Source organism: Carya illinoinensis, chromosome 15 (assembly GCF_018687715.1).
Source record: "Carya illinoinensis cultivar Pawnee chromosome 15, C.illinoinensisPawnee_v1, whole genome shotgun sequence".
NCBI lineage: Eukaryota > Viridiplantae > Streptophyta > Magnoliopsida > Fagales > Juglandaceae > Carya > Carya illinoinensis.
The window spans coordinates 17,629,043-17,652,058 of NC_056766.1; the positions used below are offsets into that span (position 1 = coordinate 17,629,043).

At 36.7% G+C, this 23,016-nt stretch overlaps 1 protein-coding gene across 1 annotated transcript; it reads right to left on the bottom strand.

Moving 5' to 3' along the window:
* Positions 1-297: 297 nt before the first annotated feature.
* On the bottom strand, positions 298-16,232 carry LOC122296719 (zinc finger BED domain-containing protein RICESLEEPER 2-like). The gene is made up of 4 exons (XM_043106519.1): positions 16,017-16,232; positions 14,593-14,709; positions 446-2,413; positions 298-336 (listed from the first exon to the last, which is right to left on the bottom strand). Exons 1-4 carry the CDS (start codon positions 16,230-16,232, stop codon positions 298-300), a joined length of 2,340 nt encoding a protein of 779 aa, XP_042962453.1.
* Positions 16,233-23,016: the final 6,784 nt, after the last annotated feature.

Sequence of the window (23,016 nt, forward strand, 5' to 3'; positions counted from 1 at the left end):
ACTTAGTAATATTGTCAAGGGATGTTTGCAATGCAAAATTTAATTTGCCATTTAAAGAAATTTAGAAAATCTAGATGGTGAAGAGTTAGAACTTAGAAATTACCTGAACTGTCATGTGATCATATTAGATAGAAAAGCCAAACTGTCCAAATATTACAAAGTAAACTGTCCAAATATCAGATAGTAAATCATATAGATTAACCAAAACAGACTAGATAAAACTAGAAAATTGCCCAGAAGCTCCATAGATTAAACATGCTTAATTTAAACAGAATCTGAGTCTGTATGGGCCTATGGCTATGGCAAGAGAATCTGAGTTTCTGATGGAACATCCTTCTAAAACACAAGAACATAAACAAGAAAGTTAGTATTGTTGTAAATAAATTAATAATAGTAAGTATAAAATAATAAAATAGCAATAGACAGTGTAAATTAAATAGATTACACTTATAGAATTGCTTGATGATCTTTTAAGCCCATATAATGCTCTAACCCAATCAGACCCACATAACAACATCTGGACAGTTTCAGTTGACAATGACGCTCGATGAGGATCAATCACTCTGCCTCCTGCGCTGAATGTTGATTCTGAGCTAACTGTGGTAATTGGGGTAGCTAATATATCTCGGGCCAATTTGGACAAAGTCCGAAATTTGAGACTATTTGTTTTCCACCAATCCAAGGCATTGAAACTTGCATCTGACCCCTCTTCACAGATATATATACTCTCCTCTAAATAATTGTCCAGTTCTGATTTACTAGGCTGCACGGTATCAACACTCCTAACAAAAGATTTAAATAATGACTGGCCACTCTGCATGCTTCTCCCAGTCCCGACACTTGAGGAAGAACCAGATACATTCATTCGAGCATTATCCTGCTCTCTTTGTGCCTCAAGAGTTGAATTGTATTCATGAACATACTCATCATATAACTCATGCAACACTTGAGAGACATGATCGATATTCTTAGCAGCATCCGGCATGTGATAAATTAAAGGAAAACAAAACTGGATCAGGACCATTTTGAATCTAGGGTCTAAGACTGCAGCAATTGACATCAATAGATTACACTCCCCCCAATATTTGTCAAACTTAGCACTCATTTTCCTTACCATTGATTTCATGTACTCATTCTCATCTCTACTCTTCTTACCTAAGATGTCCTTCATTCTCCAAACTTCAGAAAGAAATAAGTTTGCTGTTGGGTAATCACTTCCGAATACAATATTGGTGACTTCATTGAAAATAGCTAGTAGTTGACAAACATTTTCAACTTGCCCCCACTCTTCAACAGTTGGAACCCATTCAAAACATCTATCTCTATCACCATATCTAGGGAAAACTTCTTTGAACTGAATTGCAGCATCCAACATTAAATAAGTGCTGTTCCATCTTGTAGGCACATCTAAAATCAGTTTCTTTGAAGGCAATTGCAACTGTTTTGCAATTTCACTAAACTGTTTTAGCCTATTCTCTAATGCTACCAAATATTTTATACCATCTCTTACACAATCAACAATATCCCTAATCTCCCCCAATCCATATTGTACAAGTAAATTTGTTATATGTGCACAACAACGTACATGAAATAGTTTCCCACCTACAGTCAATGTTCTCTTCAACCTAAAATCTTCTTTCAAGATCCGAATGGCAACATCATTAGAACTAGCATTGTCAACAGTAATTGAACTAATTTTATTCTCAATCCCCCAAGTTTGGAAACACTTTTCTAAAGCATCAGCAATAAGAAGGCCAGTATGTGGAGGTGGCACATTACAAAAGTTCAACACACGCCGCTGAAGATGCCAATCAGCATCTATAAAATGAACTGTCACTACCATATATGAAAGTTTTTGACAGGAAGTCCACATGTCAGTTGTGATATGAACTTTATTCACATGTTTAAGCAAAGTCCTTAACTTAGCCTTTTCATTCTCATAAGTTCTCATACATTCTTTCTTTGCAAGAGCCCGTGACATTTTTTCCCAATATGGAGTGTTTGCACTCATGAATTTATTAAATACCACATGCTCCATCATAGAGAATGGATATTCATGGTAAAGTATCATATGAGCAGCAAGCTCTCGGACCCTACCACGATCATAGGTAAAGTTTGAGACAGTGAAGTTTCCATCTACCTCCTTAGACTCAACTGCTAAGACTTTTTGTTTTTTCTTAGACCCCATGTATGGCAAACAGGTTAGTAAGTGCCTACGTAGAGTAGTCGTAGAACTTGATCGAGAAGCTTTAAACAAGGTTTTACACCATTTACATTGAGGCTGTTTAACCCCATCCCTATCAACCTCGACAAAATCATTCCATACATCAGAAGTCCTCTTTCTTTTTTTTCTTTCATTGGCTACTGTTTGCAATTCTATGGAAGCATTCTCAGTAGACACAGTATTAGGAGCCTGAGTATTTGCAGTATCTCCATCATTATCAGATATGGCCTCTACTAAACTAATCCCAATCGAGTTTTCATTTTCATACTCTTCTACCGGATGAACTCACCCATTTGCTAGGGTCTATTCATGGTAAACACAAAACCAGGAACATACAATAAGCATAAAGACATTGGCCAAAAATCAATGTCTCCTTGTCTTGGTGGCTCAAGGTGCCTCCAGAAGTAAGGATACTAAAAGATGTTAAAGTCAAAATAATATGACTCCAACAGTTTTGTTATACAGCCTTGCCTTGATGGCTCAATGTGCCTCCAAAAGGAAAGGCTGATATAGTTGATTAATATCAACTATAACAGATGTTAAAGTCAAATTAATTTGACTCGAACAGTTTTAGTATACAATCTTGCCTTAGTGGCTCGATGTGCCTCCAGAAGCAAGGCACCTCAACAACATAAACATATAACTAATTGGATAAAATTAATCAACCAAAACATATTAAACACTAGTACATTTCATAATTGAAGCAAGAACATAAACACAAGACAGATTGGATAAGATTAAGCAAGCAAGACATGATAAAGAAAGCATTGAGATATACTTGAAGCAAGATAATATATTCAGAAGCTGGCATTGAGATATAATTGAAGCAAGAACATAAACACAAGACAGATTGGATAAGATTAAGCAAGCAAGACATGATAAAGATGACATAATTAAACAGTTGCAGAAAGGCCAATATATGATCATTTAAAATAAACAGAGGACAGATTCAAGCAAACATACTTTAAGTCTTGAAGCAAGAACATAAACAGAGGACAGGTTGAATATGATTAATCAATCATATCATATTAAAAAAGCATAATTAAATAGTTGAAGCAAGGACCATAAATAATAATTTAAAATAAACCAAAACATATTGAAGAAAGCATACTTTAAGTCTTGAAGCAAGAACATAAACAGAGAACATGTTGAATAAGATTAGACAAAACATATTGGATAAACACATAACAAAACAAAACAGATTCAAGAAAGCATTGAGATATACTTGAAGCAAGAACATAAACAGAGGACAGGTTGAATAAGATTAATCAACCAAGACAGAACATATTGGATAAACACATAACAGAACAAAATTGATAATATCAGCATTGAGATATACTTGAAGCAAGAAAATAAACAGAGGACAGGTTGAATAAGATTCATCAACTATGAAAAAACATATTGGATAAACACATAACAGTATACAAAAACACATCAACATAGGCCAATTTATAAACACAGAACAGAACAGATTATAAACACATAATTAGATAAACATATCCAAGAAAGCATGTTTACATATTTTCAGCAGACATAAACCAAGAACCAAATCAAGCAAGAATAAGTATTACTCACTGTGTTGTGGACTGCAAGTTTTGCTTGCACTTTCAGAAGCAAAGTTCTTTCTTCAAAAGGTTTTTCAAATCACACTTGAGAGAATTTCCAGTATAACAGGCTAACCGCTATAATTCTCAAAACAGATAGTATAGTGCAAGTGCAATAAGCAAACAACAGCAAGATCAAGATAGATGTAAGGCTTGAAGTCATAAACAGAGACAGAGTCACACTCACAAAGACAGTCAAGAATCAAGATGTCACATTAAGCAGGCGTACTAGGGTTTACAATCAACACTTTCAGTATACAAACATGAAAAAAATGATTAGATCTAAGTCTATATACATAGATGATCAAATATTTAACTCATTAACAGAGACAGAGTCACAGAGACACACAATCAAGTCACGAGTCACACCAAGCAAGGCCCATCATTACAAAGTTACAAATATTTGTCAAACATGCAAAAACATGATTAGATCTACAATACTACAGTCAAATTAATTGTTACGAGAGAAACAGAGACACAAAATGGGTTAATAATTAGTTAAATGAACAGGAACATGAAATACGAAAAGCCCCAAACATAAACCAGGATTCAAGGAGTCAATGACCAAATATCCAAACAGATCCAATGAAATGGTTAGAAACAAAAAATAACCTAATTAATCGACTGATAGACAAACCAAATATCGAACCAGAGAAGTATGAACCACGAAATCAGAGATATAGTCGGTTGGGAGTCATAAATGCTAGCATTTAATGACCCATCCGTCGAGGCCTGACTGCCATCTCTGAGATTGAGATTGCAGTCAACAAAATAGGCCGATGCCTGCGATTGCGAGGATTTTGTGCAATCGCAGACTCCGGTCTCCGAGTCCCAGACTCGATGTGCCTCCAGAACCTTCAAGAATCAAGCCTTGATTCAAGGCTTCATTGAATCGTATCACACTACCACCGAATCGGGACTGAGAGGAGTGAGGAAATCGCAAATCGCGATGAGTCTGAGGGCTGAGAGGAAGTGAGATGTGAGTGAAACTGTGAAACTGTGAAAGTGAAAGTGAAACTGTGAAAGTGAAACGGCAGAATAGTCAACAGATGCGTGAAGTCGTGAAGGACAAAGTGAAAGGGGGCGGCTAGGGTTAGTTTTTAGGAGACGGCTGTAAAAAGAGACTTATATAGTAAGCAAGTTAACGGCTACGATTCATTCAAAGAGATCCAACGGTTCCGAAAATATAAATAATTATACAAGTTTGTAACAGCTTAATTTTTTGTTGTATTATTATATTTTGTAATACTAACACTATATAATATAATAAGTTATTAATTTTTTATATTATATATTTATTAAATTATTAATACACGTTATACAACAGCATATGTATTATGTATATAAGTATATTATATAAATATATAATGTTATATATTATGTTAGTAATATTATTATATTAGTATATTAGTATATGTTAAGTAAATATATATCACCATACATTAGTAATGGTATATTTAATTATGAATGTAAATTAGTTATAAAATGACCATTTCAGTGATTTTATTTCTTTTTATATATTATATATAAAATATTTTGGTTAATAATATTTTTGTATAAAGCTAATGTATTCATTATAACTTGTAAACTTATAGGGTTTTGTATTTTGGTTATATTTATTCTATATAACTTCTAGTTGGTATTATAAATTAAGGGCTAGTTCTATAAGACTAGTTAATATTATAAATTTATATATAGTATATGTAGTGGGCTATAACTATAAGTGAGACTAAGTCTATATACATAATTATGAAAATTCTAAATTATATTTATAGTATCTATATATATTATCTATATATATATATATCTAACTTTTGGCTATTATATATTGTATTATATATATATAAATATATACGAGTCGAGCTCACGAGTTGAGTCGAGCTTCATACGAGTTTGTTCATGAACATTAATCGAGTCGGTCGAGTTTTATACGAGTTTGTATCGTTTAATAATCGAGCCTAATTCTATGTTTACGAACGATCCATTTAATATTCGAATCGAGTCGATTTCGAGTTTAATCGAGTCGATCTCGAGCTGCCTATCGAGTAGCCTGTTCATTTTACAGCCCTATTTGCAGGGATATTTAGTTACAAGACCCAGGGTCCTGCAAGGGAAGCCTACCGAGATGACAGCTGCGACGTGGTGGAGATGAGGGCTGTGCTCGGTGGCTAATCACTGAGAGAGAGAGATGAGAAAGAATGAACACAGTGAGAGAAAGGGACCGAGAAGCAGTGGGAATGTTCGGCGATGGCTCATCGTGAGGGACAAGGAGGATCTGAGGCTGCTCGAGGCTGACGGGAAGGTGACGACCAGCAGATTTTGTGGCTAACCCGATTATTTTTCCATCGTACGGTGGTGATCAACCGAGTTTGTGGCCTTCTCGGTTTTGCTCTGTTTCGGGAGTGGGAAAACAGGGGACAAAGGCTGAGTTGGGTGGTGCGGCTGGGTCACACGGTGGCTGAGTAAAGGGACTACGGGTTGTGCGAGTGGAGGCGTTGGGCTGTTTTCATGGTTGTGTACACTGCCTTGTTTCGGTGTAGAAGAAAAGGGTGCTACCTGGTGGTGTTGCCATGCTTTCACAATGGAGGGTAGATGCTCTGAGGAGTTTGGATGGCTCACGTGGTCGTGAAAAGAGGGCAGCGGCAGCTTGGGGTTTCTACGTGTATGAGGGATGGTTGTGACCTGTATATATATATAGAGGATTGAAAACAAAACCTAGAGAGGGAAGGAAGGAGGGACACACATCGGTAAGTCATGGAAAACGGACGTGATTGAAGCATGCATGGTGTGGAGTCTGGAAGTCGGTTCACATGCGATTGGGTTTTGGTGCTAGGTTTGGGCCTTTGAGTGATCGGGTAGGGGCCGAATTAAAGGCCTACAACCTGGATAGCGTAGGAAGTTTATAAAAGGGATATTTTTTTTTTCTTAATTTTGGACCAAGACTCAAACTAAAAAACTAATCTAACTTGTTCAAAAAAATTATATCGGCCCATAGAAAGACTTTGAGGCCCGTAGTCTATTTAAAAAAAATATTTGAAAAATCAAATAGCTTTTTTAGCAGATATACATCTTTTTTTTTTTTTTTAAAGAATAGCTTGGTACTGGACCCAAGTATTATAATAATTGTAACGCCTTGTATCAGGAAAGGGTTGGAGAGTTAGCCCTTGTTATTGTGAGGTGTTCATGATCGGCTGGTATTGCGAAACTTAGCTTGTTCGAGCCTTCCAATTGTTAACAAAAGGCCTAGATTAATTGCTTGGCAGATGCCATAGGTGGGAAGTTTTAAAAATAATACTGATGGGGTTGTTGTGGTAGTCCAGTAATGTCGAATGGGGGAGGTATTATTCGAGATTCACAAGGTACAATTTTAGTTGGTTTTGCTCACTATTATAGCCATGCAACAAATACAATTGTTGAGTATAGAGCTTTACTTGATGTGGACTCCATTTGTACCGGTCGTTGGCGTTGAGAGATTTCTTGGTGGAATCTGATTCTAGTGTAATAGTGGGATGGCTAGATTCCGGGGTGTGTAAATATTGAATTATTTGGGATCTTTGGGAGGAAGTTAAGGAGATAGTTCATGATCTCAATGTCCATTTATGGCATATTTTTAGGTAAGCTAATATGGTGGGAGAGTTTTTGGCAAAAAATGGGTCTCAAGGTATATCTTTAGAGTTTATGGGTAGGGTTTTAATGCAAGGTCGTATTCAAGGTTTAATTCGTATAGACAAATTGGGTATTCCTTATATTTATTATTGTTTTATTATTTTAAGAGAGCATTTGTAATTATGGTTGTTCCTAGGGCTGAGCATATCATCCGCAAAACTGCTGGGCCCAATGAAAATAGTCCGACCCGACCCGACTTTATCGAGTCGTTAGATGATCAGGTCTCCAACCCAACTAATAATGGATTTTTGTCTTCCATGTCAACCCGTCCAAATATAATCTGAATATAAATTATGTATAAATATGAGAATGATTAGAAATTATATAGGGAACGATAAGGAGGGAATTAAAATTTGGGAAAGTAGTTTGTTCCTCCCAAGGCAGAAGACAAGTGCGTTAGAACTCCATTGGCATTATCTGGAATCATGAAATAGTTGAAAACCATGAAAAGAAGAGAAACAAACTACTCTATCTAGAATCCAATACTTTTCACTTATAATTGCATCGCACACCAGTAGCTATCAATGCCAATCTCCCAAGTCGATGAGAACCCTTGCTCCCATCTTCATATATTTAGTTACTAGTTGCATCTCCATTTTTACTTTTTCCTTCGCTTTTCTTCTGCAAGTTGATCTTCCATTATGCTATTAATGCCACTCAAGTCGGATGGGTCTCACCGTATCATGGAATCTCTCACTAGATCACAACCAGAAGGTTCGATTTATTTTCCTATTTACCTTTGTTTGTGCATAAAAATGTTTCTTTAAAATAAAAAATTTATTTCTCTCATCCTTTTGTGTTAAGGGATGGTGTCAAGTCATTCTCCGAAATTGGAGGACTTTCTGGGCGGTGCAAGCATGGGAACCCACAAGTATGGAAGTCATGAAAGAGAGGCAATGGCACTTAGGCTACATAGCATCTTTTATAACCAAAATGCCGAGGTTGAAACCAGCAGGGAACATTCCCTGGACCTTCTTCAAGAGCCCTTCATGCAACATGACCAACATATTCCAATTCAAAGTCAACAATAGATTGTGGGGGGATTTACAGTCTCTAAGTTTGTCCATGAGCCCTAGTTTTCAGTCTAGTTGCATTTCAGCTGCAAGGCAGATATCACCAAATGGATTAGAATGAAACGTTTGTGTTAGTAGTGGTGGGGTTTTAGTGCTTAGAAAAGGAAGAAGGGAAAAAGAAAACATATCAAACGCAATTTTCAGTTATCAAAAGTTTTGACCCAACTCAAATTTTGCAGGTCGGGTCGGATCAATTTTGTTTTGGGTGTTTGTCGGATCAGCCCCAAACATGTCTTCGGTGGATCGAGTTACAGGCCTAGTTGTTCCTCTGCCTCAATGAGGGATTCTAATAATAAGAGGCCTTGACCTTGATTTTTCCTTAAAAAAAAAAAAGAAAAAGAAAATTGTAAGGTTCTTGATAGAACCTACCACAACCCAACATAGAAACACACGTAGGAAGCACTACGATCACCCACAGAAAGTATAACATTCAAGAATGTATGAACAAGATCCCATTGCAAATCTTGAAGAGAATCTTCAAGGGATCTTCAACCTCCAAGAACTGAAAACTTATTGCCAAAATGTTCAAGGACCATGCATGATCACTTCTACTTATATACTCACGGAAAGAAATATTAAAAACACCATTTTAATCCCAAAACGTAAACTACAAACAATTAAATGCAACTACATGAATTACAACATATTGCAAAATGGGCCGTTTCATTAATTATCTCCATCAAAATGCAGCATCTTAAAACACTACAGCTTCCTTCTTTTCTTTAAAACTTACTATTTCACTTATTCTCTTCATACAGTTAATTCCGTTATCCTCTCTTCCACAACACTTAGCATCAACTACATTCTTCCTCCTCATCTCTTCAAGCCTTGCCCAACGCACCCATGAAAATCCACACCTTTTCAAAGCATTGCCTATAAAGCACCCGTGACAATATTAAAGAACTATGCCCACTAGATAAGGATATAAAGCTCTGAGATTTCAAAGCAATTCCCATGAATTTTCTTTCATGGAAGCCTGCACCCATTTAACCAATACTTCAGTTGAGGCATGATTGACCACTTTCCTCATCCTTCTCTCTAAGATTGGATTAGGTTTAGGTTCAGACTGTACACTTCCTTCACTATAAAATGGAGGCAATGGAGAAATCTAATCACCAAGCTTCCTTTTCAAACATGAAAAATAGGAAGAATCTTTGGGGAGGAAGGCAAATTTAACTTATAAGCCACCATGCCTATCCTCTCAAGGATCTGGAATGAGCCATAGTATTTAGGGGCCAACTTCATGTTGTGTTTCATGGCTATTGACTTTTGCCTATAAGGCTGCAAATTGAGAAAAACCCAATCCCCAATTGCAAAAGCTCTCTTAGACCTTCTTCTATCAGCATACAGCTTCATTCTATCTTAAGCCCTCTTCAAATTCTCCTTCAAGAGAGATAGTACCTAATTCTTGGACTTCAACTGCTGGTCCACTACTGCATTAATAGTAGTGCCTGGAACATATGTCAACAACTTGGGATGTTGAAACCATATAAGGCCTGAAATGGTGAAAAACCAGTAGATGAATGTATAGTGGTGTTATAACACCACTCTACCCTAGGTAGCCAACTACACCAATTTTTTGGCTTAGATCCAATATATGATTGCAAGTACATTTCCACACACTTATTCAATGCCTTAGCTTGACCATCAGATCGAGAATGACAAGCTGAGCTAAAGGCCAAAGTAGTATCCTGCATCTTAAACATTTTCCTCCAAAAGAGGCTAATAAAAACCACATCTCTATCAGAAACAATTGTCTCAGGTAAGGCATGGAGTCAAAATACACTAGCAAAGAAAATTCTGCCACCTTATTGGTTGTGTAAGGATGAGCCATCAGAAAAAAAAATGGCCAAACTTAATTAATCTGTCCACCACAGTCAGAATCACTGTCATACCATTTTAGCTTGGAAGGCCTTCACTAAAATCCATGACAATGTCAAGCCAAGGACTTTGAGGGATAGGTAAGGGTTGAAGTAACCCTACTAGCAGCACAGTCTCTTGCTTGTTTATTTGAGAAATCTGATACTCCCTCGCCAATTTCTTGATATCTTGCCACATGCCTTACCAATAAAAATCCATCTTGGAATTTAAGGTGCATGAATCACTTGACTCACAGGAAATAAATTTGAGAACAACATTGTCTTGGAAAAGGTCGTGATAAAAGGATAGTGAATATTACAAAAAGATGAGTGGACGAGAGATCAGATCATATTCACATGCCAACCAATGAGAAATATGTGATTTTGTGAAGGAAGGCTGATGGAATTATATGCTCCTTAGCATGTTGGACATAGAATTTAAAAATAATATTTTATCAGGGTCAAGGCCGCAAAAGACCCTCAATCAAACTTTGGGTTTTTCTTTTTGTATTTTTTTAAACTTGGATAAAGACGATATCTTATACTTTTATCCAAACTAAAGGTATTCTTGCGAAATGACATGATATGAAAATTTGGAAAATAATAGTGAAATGCTTGGAGTTAATTAGATGTTTTATTGGATTTTGAGAAATGATAGAGAAAAAATTGAATAAAAAATTATAAAATTAAAACATTTTTAGAATATACTATTTGTTTTAAAATTTGAAAATGTTGAATTATTTTGTGTTTTCGTTGGAAGTTCGGAAAAGTTATAATAATTATGTAATGATTAGATGAAAAAGTGAAAAATTTAAAATTGAAAAGTATTTGTGTTTGAGTAATGTTTGGAAAAGAAATTAGATGAAATAAAAAGAAACCATCTCTATTCCCAAACAACCCCTATGAGGAGAGAGGAAGAACAATTCCATATCAAGGAAGATATATGCATATAAAATATGATAATGCTTATCCCACAGACAAAAGCCACTGATGGTGGCTAGCCACCAATTCTGTATTTTTTTTTACTTAGTGATTAATGAAGTGTTTATAAATAACATTGTCACTTTTTTAAGAAAAATATATTTAGAAAAATGTATGACAAAAAAAAAAGAGAAACAGCCTGGCTTTTCATTTTGTGGCTGTAGCAAGATCTTATAAAATACTTCACATGATGAAATATTGCAAGGTTTATTTTCAAAATTTTATGGGAAACCAATTGGCCTGTTTACTCTTAATTATAAACTTTTGTCCTTCATGTTGGAGAACCTCTGCCTAGTTGTTTGATATGAAATTGAAATAATAGTTTTATTAAACTAAAAAGAAATACAAATGATGGGGATGGGACACCGACACATACCAAAAATAAGTTAATATAGAGCAAAAAATAAAAACAACAGCCAGCTAGAAAATGGCACCAAACCCAAAGTTTATGATCACAGCTCATGTGATTTTTAACTCATTATATTGTTGGGTTGTAATGTTGTGCACTGCTAGGATTAGCTGGATATTTAGAGATGACTTTGAAATAGATTAGTAGAAGTAAATATGACGCCCCCAAATCCCACGTATGGACACAAGGAAATTGAGACGTCCAGATGATGATAAACACAGGTCACCACTCTATCGCCAAGTGCCAAGTGTGTGTATAAGTAACAAATGTACAAAAGAAAACACGTAGCGGATAAACAAAGTCATATAACTAAGTACTAAAATTTTTCTTAGTTTAATACAAAACTGTTCAAACATACATAATAAAATATTACAAGCTACAAATAACATTTCAAAACCAACTATAAAGCATAAACTTCAAATCAATACTCTGGCAGAGCCGCCTCCTCGGGCTCAGCCTCCTCCTCCTCGATCTCTGCATCAAAATCTACGGTACAAAAAATGGTGCCGCAGGTAAGTAAGATCCAAACACCACTAGATAAAAATATATTAAACTCAAATAACATGCATGAAAGAATGCAAATGCACATGACCCGTAAACCACATTTTTTTCCACGCATGCCAAAATCACATTTTAGCCAGAACATGTATTTTAAACATAACCTCGCCATTATCCTCTATAATGGCCCAAAAACCAAACCATCAGAGCACTGTAGGCAGGAATCGCAAGAGGGATTCTACCACCATCCTTACTCACCACTGTCCCTACGCGTGCACCGTAGGCGGGAATCACAAGCGGGATTCTACCACCGTCCCTGCTTACCACCATCCTTACGCCGCGTGCACCGTAGGCGAGAACCACAAGCGGGATTCTACCACCATCCCTGTTTACCACCATCTCTACGCGTGCACAGTAGGCGGGAATCACATGCGGGATTCTACCACCGTCCCTGTTTATCACCATCCCTACACCACGTGCCTCTGACTCAAACCAGTCAATCCAACTGTTCACATATACCATAAATCATTTCTCGCTTACAAGCCCAGTTTTCATTTTACAAACACATGTACATGCATGCAACCACACAAAAACCCAGTTTTCCGTTTTTAAACATGAACATGAGTGCACTATACAAAGCAAACATCAAGGCACAAATATCTCAAACAAATATCAACATCAACCAAACAACTCCGTCCTCAATCCATTCGACCCCCGAATTCCTCCGACTCAGTACGGAATCAACCAACCAGTCAGATAAATTATTGTAAGAACAAAAATATATTTAAATCTAAAATAGAGTTTGAAAAATACTTACAGCGCTATAAGGTATTTTTTGAAAGCTTATGATGTTGCAAACGGCAGAGAAAAAGCAAAGTAACAACGTATTTTACACTGTGACCGTGGGTAATAAATTACCCACTTTCGAACGGGGACAAACCAAGACACAAAATTGATAGGGAATGGCCTTGAGATGTTTATGAAGCTAAAGGAAGTGAGCTTTAGCTGTGGGTGGCAGTGGAAGTGCAAAAAAAGGGGCTGAATGGAGTTGAGCTCGTAGGAGCTGCTTCGGCAACGGATCGGGGCCGGAATTGGGTGGGTTAGGACGGCAAGAGGTAGGGGAAGAAGTTGTAAAGAGGTGGTGGCCAAAGGTGGAGCGATAGCGCTGAAATTGGCAAAAAGCCGTGCAGCTTAGATGTGCTCTAGGTGGTGATCGGCGGCTCAGATGGAGGTGATTTTTGGTGAGGGTGTTCACCAGCCGGAGGGGAGTTTTTTTGGGTGGGAGGTGTCAGCCACGCCGGCCAGCAGCGGTGGTTCTAGGTAGCTCAATGGACGGCAACGAGAAGGAGAGGGAGAGAGCTTGCGCGCACGGGAGAAAGAAAAGAAGAAGAAGAAAAGAAAAAAGAAAGAAAAAGAAAAGAAGAAAAGGAAAAAGGAAAAAGGAAAAAGGAAAAAGGAAAAAGGGAAAAAGAAAAAGAGAAAAGAAATGAAATGAGGTCCAATCCTCACTTCCGGAAACTATAAACTGACCCGACAAAAACGATTTTAAAAACCGTAAAACGACTAAAATAAATTAAACACCACATCAAATAAAATAAAACCAATTTAAAATACAATAATTTAAAATAAAAGAACTAATATATTAATTAAATTAAAAGCACTTCTTCAGCGAAAATACACATAAAAATGGGGTATCACAGTAAATAACAAAAAAATTGACAATCACACAAAGAACATCAAAATTTTAGTGGTTCGGTTTGAAAAACGGCCAACATCCACTGGCGAAGTCAATCTCAAAGAATTCACTATCACAAAGATGGAGTACAAGAGAGCAATCACAAATCACTTATTAATCCCAAAAGCCCTAATACACCCAATGAGCTCTCATATCTCACAAAAGGAGTTCTCTTTGTTTACTCTTAGTTTTGGCCGTAACTCAAACACCACTCTCTTTTAAAAAATACGTTTACCTATAAAATGGTGTGAGAAGTAGGTTTTCTACATATTCGTTTGAGCGGACTATTGAGTAAATGTCAAGTGAACAATCTGTTTGAATTTAGCTAGAGCAGGTGTGAAGTAAACAATCCATCTAAATTTTGTTCAAGTGAATGTTGAGCGAAAAATCTATCTAAACTTCATTTGAGTAGAAGTTGGCAAAGCACATACACCATAAAGTCTGCATGAGCATATCCTAAAAGTAACTAAATTTCATCTTCTATGTACCAAATGAAACTGTAAACTTGCTCTCATTGTGTGCTAAAGCCAAAATTAGAATTACCTTTCCAATATCATGATTTATAGTGCCACATGCATTCTTTTTGTGAAGCTCTCCTAGCAATTCCACCTTCTTACCATAACTGTACTCTCTTCTCCTGTGGAAACAGCAACTCCAAACCTGTGGATGTAGAATGGTTCACCCAATAGCAAGCTGTGTTGACCACTTTACCAAATCTTTAGCAAGCAGCATTCCAAAAGTATACATTTGCCCATTCACTCCATTTTATTGTGGAGTGGACCCACTTGTACGTTATATGAAATCACTCTACTTTCTTGCCTCAGATTCTAAAAGTCTTTCCAAGTGTTTGAACTCATCAAACATGTCACTCACTACTTCAAAAAAAAAAAAAATCAACATTTTCCCAAAATGGTCACCAAACAACATGAGTAAGAATAGAGGACCACCTTACACAAGATGTACCCTAAATATTAGAACAAATAAATTGCAATAAATTTGATTCTGAAATGCTTCACAAAGATACAATGCTACCAAAAAATATCCCATATGGCCCAATCACATGTGTCATAAATGAGTAATACCAGAATTTGAAATGTCTAAAGATAACCTCATAGCTGCAACAATCATATCTCACCAAATAGAAAATAAATACCATCAATCTTATTTCCTTTCATTGCAACTAAAGAGCCCTTGTAGACTAGAAAGACTCCTTCAGTTATATACTGATAATCAAAGGAGTCAAAAGTGTCCAAAGATTTAAGATTTTTCTTCTAAGACGGAATATGCTGAACGTTAGACAAAGGTGTAATGGTCCCATCATACATCTTAATTTTGGTTGAACCAATCCCAACAATCTCACAAGCCATAACATTCCTAACCAAAATGAAATCACCATTGATTGATTTGTAAGTACCAAACCAATCTCTCCTGTGATATATATGGAACATACATGGAGCCCACTTGTTACCAAAAAGACCACTAGAGACACTGATTGTTAGGACAACATCAAAGTTATTAGTATTCTCAACAATACAAACAAGATTAGAGGAACTTGTACTTTTGTCCTTGTTCTTCAATCTTGGACATTTATTTTTGTAACGGCTAAATTTGTGACAATAGTGATATTTAACATTTTTCTTGTTAAATCTAGAGCTGCCACTAGAATTACTCTCACCTAATCCAAACCTTTTCCACCAAATCTACAACCAGTGGAACATTTCACAAACAAGCTATTGGCTTGATTATCCGTGCCTTATACACCAAATCTTTTCTCAACTCCTTAGAATTCAAAACAAATTTTACATCTGCCAAGGAGATGGTATCTTTACCATACAACATTGAGTTCACAAAATTATGAAACAACATAGGCAACAAACACAACAAAATTAAAACTTGATCTTCCTCACCAAGTTTAATATCAATGTTCCTTAGATCCATAATGATTTTGTGGCGGTCTTTTCGTCAACCACTTCTTGCAAAATTCCACAAGAAAGAGATAACAACATCGCACGATGAGCTTTCTCTTTCTCTTCCTTTGTTGATATAGAAGGTTTGTCTGACACATTCTCTTCCAAAACTTTTGCCAACCCTTGTTGTCGTAACAAAGCCCTTATCTTGATGCGCCACAAGCTGAAACTATTCTGACCATCAAAGTTCTCTACTCCAAACTTTGCCAAAGCCATCTCTCAAGATCTTCCATAAAGCCAGGCGCTTTGATATCAGTTTGATAGGATTAGCTGGATATCTAGAGAAAACTTTGAAATAGATTAGCAGAAGCAAAAAACAAACAATTCAACAATCACATAAAGAACACTAAGATTTAAGTAGTTCAGCTTAAATATCTTCCTATATCCACTGGTGGAGTCAATCTCAAGGAATTCATTATCACAAAGATGGAGTACAATAAAGTAATCACAAATCACTTCTTAATCCCAAATCACTTCTATTTTAAACCAACGTGAGAACTAGGTTTTCTGAACATTTGATTGAGCAGACTGTCTAGTGGATGTTGAGCTAACAATCTATTTTAATTTTGCTTGAGCGGATCATTAAACATATGTTGAGAGAAAAATCTATTTGCAGTTCGCTCGAGCCAAGGTCGAGCCAAAGTTTGCTCACGTTAAGGTTGAGTCACAGTCAAGCCAAGTCTCTGGAATGGCATTTTCAATAGAAAATTAAGCCACCATATCAATAGTCCAAGTAAAGGAAAGTGCATGGAGTTCTCAAAAAAGCAATGAACAAGCGGTAGCATAGATGAGGAAGAGCTTGGCAGAACATGTTTCACATGTGTTAGTCAAACAAGATTCTAACTGAAGAGTGGTGAAGCATGATGGTTGTGTTCCTCCAAATAGGCACGTGCATGGGCGGCATTAGGTGGCTTACCAACATTGATCTAAGCTCTAGATTCCTTGCAAAACAACAAAAAAAACTCACAAAAACAAATTAGCAAAAAAAAAAAAAACATAAAAGTTGAACCGTTAGATTTGTATATATACTGTGAGCATATATCTATTGACACACACACAATATTGGGAATAAAATATATTCAATTCATTTATTTAGGTTTTGATATAGTGCATTTGGAAACCCATTAGTGCTTGTTTGATATTGCATAATAAATAGAGCTTTTCATATTAGTGCTTTTCATTGTAGATCTTAAAACGTTACAGTTAAAAAGTTATTTACTATTTGGTAAACATGGATCTAAAACACTTTTAAAGTAAGTTATAGTGGTTTTTTTTTTAAAAAGTATTGTTATCTACTGGAGTTTTTTTTTTTTTAATAACATAAATAATTATTAATATCATAACAAATTACATATAAGTTTTGTCAAGCCAAATTGCCTTTGCATCACACATTGGCACAGCTTCCCACCACATCTCAATATCTTCAACCTTCCAAGCATAGTGTGCAAGTTGATGTACAACCTCATTTCCCATTCTCTTGTAAGGAATCTGCATGAGCTATTCAATAAAAGTTTTAATTTGGTGTTTTTAAAAAAAATGGACTTTCACATTTCTTTAGGTGCTTAAAGAACTTTTTATGAATTTACCAAACATAAAATCTTTTCTTTAAAGAGTTTTGCTACATACAAGCACGGCCGTGCACTAATCTGTGTACAAATACTGATTTATTCATATTTAAAATTTAAATTAACACTGTTTTTAATAAAATCTACTTTTTAACCAATCACATCACATTGGTGCACAGATTAGTGCACAATTATGCTTGCAACTATATTTTTCCTTCTTTAAAAGAGCTTTTAGACTATTAGAAGTACTTTTAGGCTGTGTTTGGATGTTAATATTATCTCAGATCATTTTTTAAATAGAAGTGAACTAGTTTGTGAATAATAGTAAATTATTTGTAAATAGTAGTAAAATAGTTTAAAAATAGTTGTGTTTCTAAACTGACCCGTAAACTTCCAAACTCAAACCTACATAGACACTTAATTTAAAAGATTTTAACATGTGGACTTCATGTGGTTTCTATCTACTTATGTCATGTTAGTTTTCAAAACTATTATATGGTATGGATTTAGCTTTCCTCTTGTTAAAATTTCACTGGCCATATCCTGTTCAAAAGTGAATAGACAAAATTCTAAGATTGATGGAAAAGTCAACATATTTTTTCTTATAAAGCAATCTTGTCCATTCATTTTTCAAACACAATGTATACACTAAAATTTTAACAGGATGAAAGCCAAACTCAACATGGTATAGAGTAATTTACTTAGGATTGCATGTCTAGCCCAAACCATAAAAATCGAAGGCCAAATGGTAAGGTTAGGGGATGCTTTGAGAATGAGATGAGATAAGAATTTTGTGAATAGTAGTAACATAGTTTGGGAATAGTATTGAGATAGTTTGAGTTAAGGATTTTTTGGATTTTGAAAAATGAGAGATAAAAAGTTGAATAAAAAATATTATAAAGTTAAAATATTATTAGAATATAATTTTTTAACATAAATTTTGTTTTGAGGTTTGAAAAAGTTGAATTGTTTTTTATTTTTTGTTTGAAAGTGTAGGAAAGTTGTAATAATTAATTTGAAAGTGTTAGTATTTGAGTGATATTTGGAAAGGCAAGGAGATTGGGTGAGATGAGATGGGATTAGATGAAAATTATTTCCATCATCCCCTCAGTCCTATTACAAGCCTTGACTAAGCCCATGTCAGGCATAAAATGATGTCCCTCGTAGCTCCTCCCTAATGCTTGAAGAATATTGATGCGTTGTTGTGTTTTATTGGCCAATGGTGTTGAAGAGGTCAGGTATTAAAACACTGGCCTCTTGGTTAAGGACTTCCTCTACTTCTACCGGTAGGTATCCCAGCCAAATGGCTTCTAAGCTTTTCTTTGTGTCTTGCTTGGGTTGAGAGTTTCAACCATGGGATTTACCTTCTACTAATTTATTTTTCTCTTAGTTCTTGTACTCTGCATGTTTTTTGATTGTCCTAAGTTAGAGTTAATAACAGTTTCTCCTTCTATCTGATGAAGGTAGGTACCACATTAGGAAGGTGAGCTATAAGGCATTGAAGAATGAGAACTCATGTTTGTAAGGTTTTCATTTCAAGTGACTGCTTGAAAGAGCACTTATTGTTTGAGGGCCGAAATAGGCTAATCAAGAGGTTGATAAAAGAAAGAAAGCCAATGACCTCTGTGATGACCCGCTTTTATGTGTATTTTTATTGAAGGGTTGTTTTTAATTTAATTAATATATTAGTTTGTTTTATTTTAAATTAATGTGTTTTAATTGGTTTTTAATTTATTTGAGGTGGTGTTTAATTTATTTTAGTCGTTTTACGGGTTTTTAATCTCGTTTTCGGCAGTTTTGTTTTGCTTTCCGGAGTGAGGATTGGACCTCATTTCTTTCCTACATCTTTTCTTTTCCCTTTTACTTTTTTCTCTTTTTCTCTTTTCTTTCCTTTTTCTTTTTTCTTTTTCTTTTTTCTTCTTCTTTTTCCTCCCCTCTCTCCCGCGCGTAACCCCCCTTCCCGTTCGTCTCTCTCTCTCTCCTCTCCCACGCCGGAACCGTCTTCAGCCTAGAACCGCCGCCGCAGGCCACCGTGCGGCACACCACCCCTACTAAAATCTTCCCCTCCCTCCGGTGAACCACCCCACCAATTTTCATCTCCAACGGAGCCGCCGTTTGGCCGGAAAATGCCCAACAAGCCTCACGGATTTTGCCCCGATCCGCCGCCGTCGCTCCACCTCCGGCCACCATCTCTTCACCACTTCATCACCGGCTCCTTACCGTCCTAACTCACCCATTTCCGGCCTCTAACAGCCACCGGAACAGCTCCCACGAGCTAGCTTTCCATTTTGGAAAATTCGGCCTTCTTCCACCGTTTCCGCCGCCACCCACGGCCAAACTTCACTTCCATTAGTTTCATAAACATCCTTAGACCCTTCCCTATCAATCCCAATCCTTGGTTTGTCCCCGTTCAAAAGTGGGTATTTTACAACCCACGGCCACAGTGAATTTTCACTGTTACGTTGCTTTCCTTCCGCCGTTTGCAACGCCGCGCGTTTTCTAAAAATACCATATAGCGCTGTAAGTATTTTCTAAATCCTACTTTTAGATTTAAATATATTTTGCTCATTCAATAATTAATTGTTGTTGGTTGGCTAATTCCAGACTGAATCCGAGGAGTTCGGGGGTTGGATCGATTGAGGACGGAGTGCTTGGTTTTGCTTGTTTGTGTTTATTTGATTATTTGAGCCATGAGGTGTGAGTTGCATATTGTGTTTATGTGCATATTGTTTTAATCGAGAAAATCCCGTTTTGTTGGCGTAAATGATTTTTGGGTGCGTGTGTTTCACGAGCCCAAGCCGGGATGGGTTATTATCTCGGTGGAGCTCCTCTGGTCACTCGGGAGTGGATAATACTGAGTGACATCCCCTGAGTTGTCGCAGGACAACGACCGGATCGCACGATAAGGTAATGCTGTTGTGACGACTCCGTGGTCCCTAGAGTGGCGGGGACTTGAGGATGGCCTGGCCAGGTACGCGCGGGGCGCGAGTCTGGGCATCGCTCATTTAGGTGTCACATGCGTAGTCGTTACCTGCGGTGTGGCACAGAGCCAGGGTGTGCGGGTGATCCCTAGGGGAGATCATGGTGCATGCATAACCGGTTTGTTTTTATGGTTTTCGGATGTGGGCCATTTTCTGGGAAAATGACGATCTTGGTTTTCGAGGCTTTTGATCCATTTTCTGGGAAAATGGTGGTTTGGGCCATTATCTGGGATAATGGCGAGACTTGGTTTTAAGGACATGTTTTTGTGGGCCAAATGGGCTTTTGGCGTGCGTGTAAAAATCATGTTTTATGGTGCATGTGCATTGGTTTTTCTTTCACGCATATTGTTTGAGTTTTATATGTTTTTATCTAGTGGTGTTTGGAGTTTACTTACCTGCGGCACCATTTTTGGTACCGTAGATTTTGGTGCAAAGATCGAGGATGAGGAGGAGGAGGCTGAGCCCGAGGATGCGGCTCCACCGGGATGCTGATGTTATGTTTTGTATTTGGTTTAAAAACTATATTTGTGCTTTGTAATATTTATTTATGTATGTTTTGAATAGTCTTGTATTAAACAAGAAAAATTCTGGTACTTAGTTATTGACTTGCTTTTCGCTACATATTTTTCGTGCACATTTGTCACTTATACACACACTTGGCACACGTCGATAGGATGATGACCCGTGATGTCATCATCCGGACGTCTCGATTTTCCCGTATTCGTGCGTGGGGATTTGGGGGCACCACAACCTCCTAGGGCAAGGGGTGTTGAATCAAGGAACCCTCATGAGCAACCCTCCAAGCTAATAGAAAACATAATACATAATTGAAAAATGAGAGAGAGAGAGGGAGAGAGAGAGAGAGAGAGAGAGAGAGAGAGAGGGTTATAGCTTTCTTATTCTCGAGCACAATTGAATACAAAGCATAGACTCTTATCTATAAGATAATACATTGAGATGAGATAAGATAAATATTTTAATTATTATTAAAGTCAAAACAAGAAAATATCAAACTAAGTTCTTGTTTTGATATTATCTCCGACACAAACTTTCTAGGAAGAAAAAGCCGGGTGCAAGCAGCTTGGGCCGACATGAAGTTCCAATCCCTTTGAGAATAGTGCTTTTGATGACAATTTTTTAGACGAGTTGGCTAACTACTAAGGGGGCACGCAGCTCCCTTTTCAAGAAAAAGCCATCAAGTGACAACTTTTCATGACCTACTTTTGATACTTTGTCCTCTAACCCTAAAACCTGAAGGTGGCCGATTATGTACCTTTAATAACTTGGAGATGTCTACACCTCCAACCCACTACGAGTTCATTTTCTTGGCATTCAAGCACCTTGGTCGCTAGGAAGTAGTGCTACTTTAGGCTTCCTCCTCGTTAGAAGCAACAACCTCCACCCTTGAAGGAGTAAGGACCTCCTTAGCTGAGCCTACCTAGGTTGCTTCTACCTTCTATGATGGGTATCATGGTGGATCGAGTCTTAAAGATCCATTGTAAGTTCTAGATGGACCAATCACAAGGTCAAGAACTAAGAAGATCAAGAAAGCAATGCAAGAATTGATGCAATCCACTTGAGATGAGTTTGCAAATTCATCTAGCAGGAACCCAACATTCAAGATGGGCTTGAAAGAAGGTGAACCAATTTTGATTTATGTGATTCAAGCTATGTAAGGGTGCGACATGACTTAGGGTTTCTTATTTATGCCTATTGTTATGTTTATGTGATTGAAGGCTTTGTACTTGTTTAATTTATTAAAATGACTAATATTATTAGCTATAGGAGTTATTCTAGATTATTTGGGCTAAGAATGTTATGCCTAGGGTTTCTTGGATTATTATCATATGTTTATCTGGGCCGACCTAGGGTTTGTGGAAAGGCCATATTTAGCCATCTAGGGTCTCTTTGGTGGAAGCCTTATTTTGGCTAGGGTTTATTGGGGGAAGGGTATTTAAACACATGTAGTCACATATTGAGGGTTAGTCAATTGAATGAATTATTTTAAGAGAGAATTCGATTTTCTCCATTTGTTCTTGAATAAACTTAGAACTTATTAAAGGCAAAAACTTTTGTGGCGTTCTAACCAAATCTAGGTTCTTGAAACGAGATTTCAATGGGTCTAGATCATCGGATCTAGGTTCCTGAAACAAGATTTCAATAGGTTTAAATCTCTTTGACTCGATTATTTTTTTTGGGTGCGTTTCCAATTTGATTGTAGGTTTAAGGGATATCAATCCCACATGTTCACATCATTTGCTATTCAGAGTTAAGTTTCCAAATCAGATCTGATTCAATCTTTTAATTCTTGCATCTTTAGGCATGTTCTTGGGTTGCCGTTCTTAGAGTTGCTATATTCTAGGGTTTTGTCTTAGGTTTGTTAGGGTTTCTTTCATGATCTATGTCAATTTCGTGTGTTTAAATTCTAGATTTGTAATTTCCAGATCTATAATC

Bases quoted from the DNA above. Each gene is read 5' to 3' on its own strand.
- LOC122296719 (XM_043106519.1), bottom strand. From the start codon at position 16,232: ATGGCTTTGGCAAAGTTTGGAGTAGAGAACTTTGATGGTCAGAATAGT. The intron at 2,414-14,592 runs GTAATTCTAATT...GCAAATACTCAG, and splicing joins TAAATCATGATATTGGAAAG to GCTCCTAATACTGTGTCTAC. The intron at 337-445 runs GTAATCTATTTA...CTTGTGTTTTAG, and splicing joins CATCAAGCAATTCTATAAGT to AAGGATGTTCCATCAGAAAC.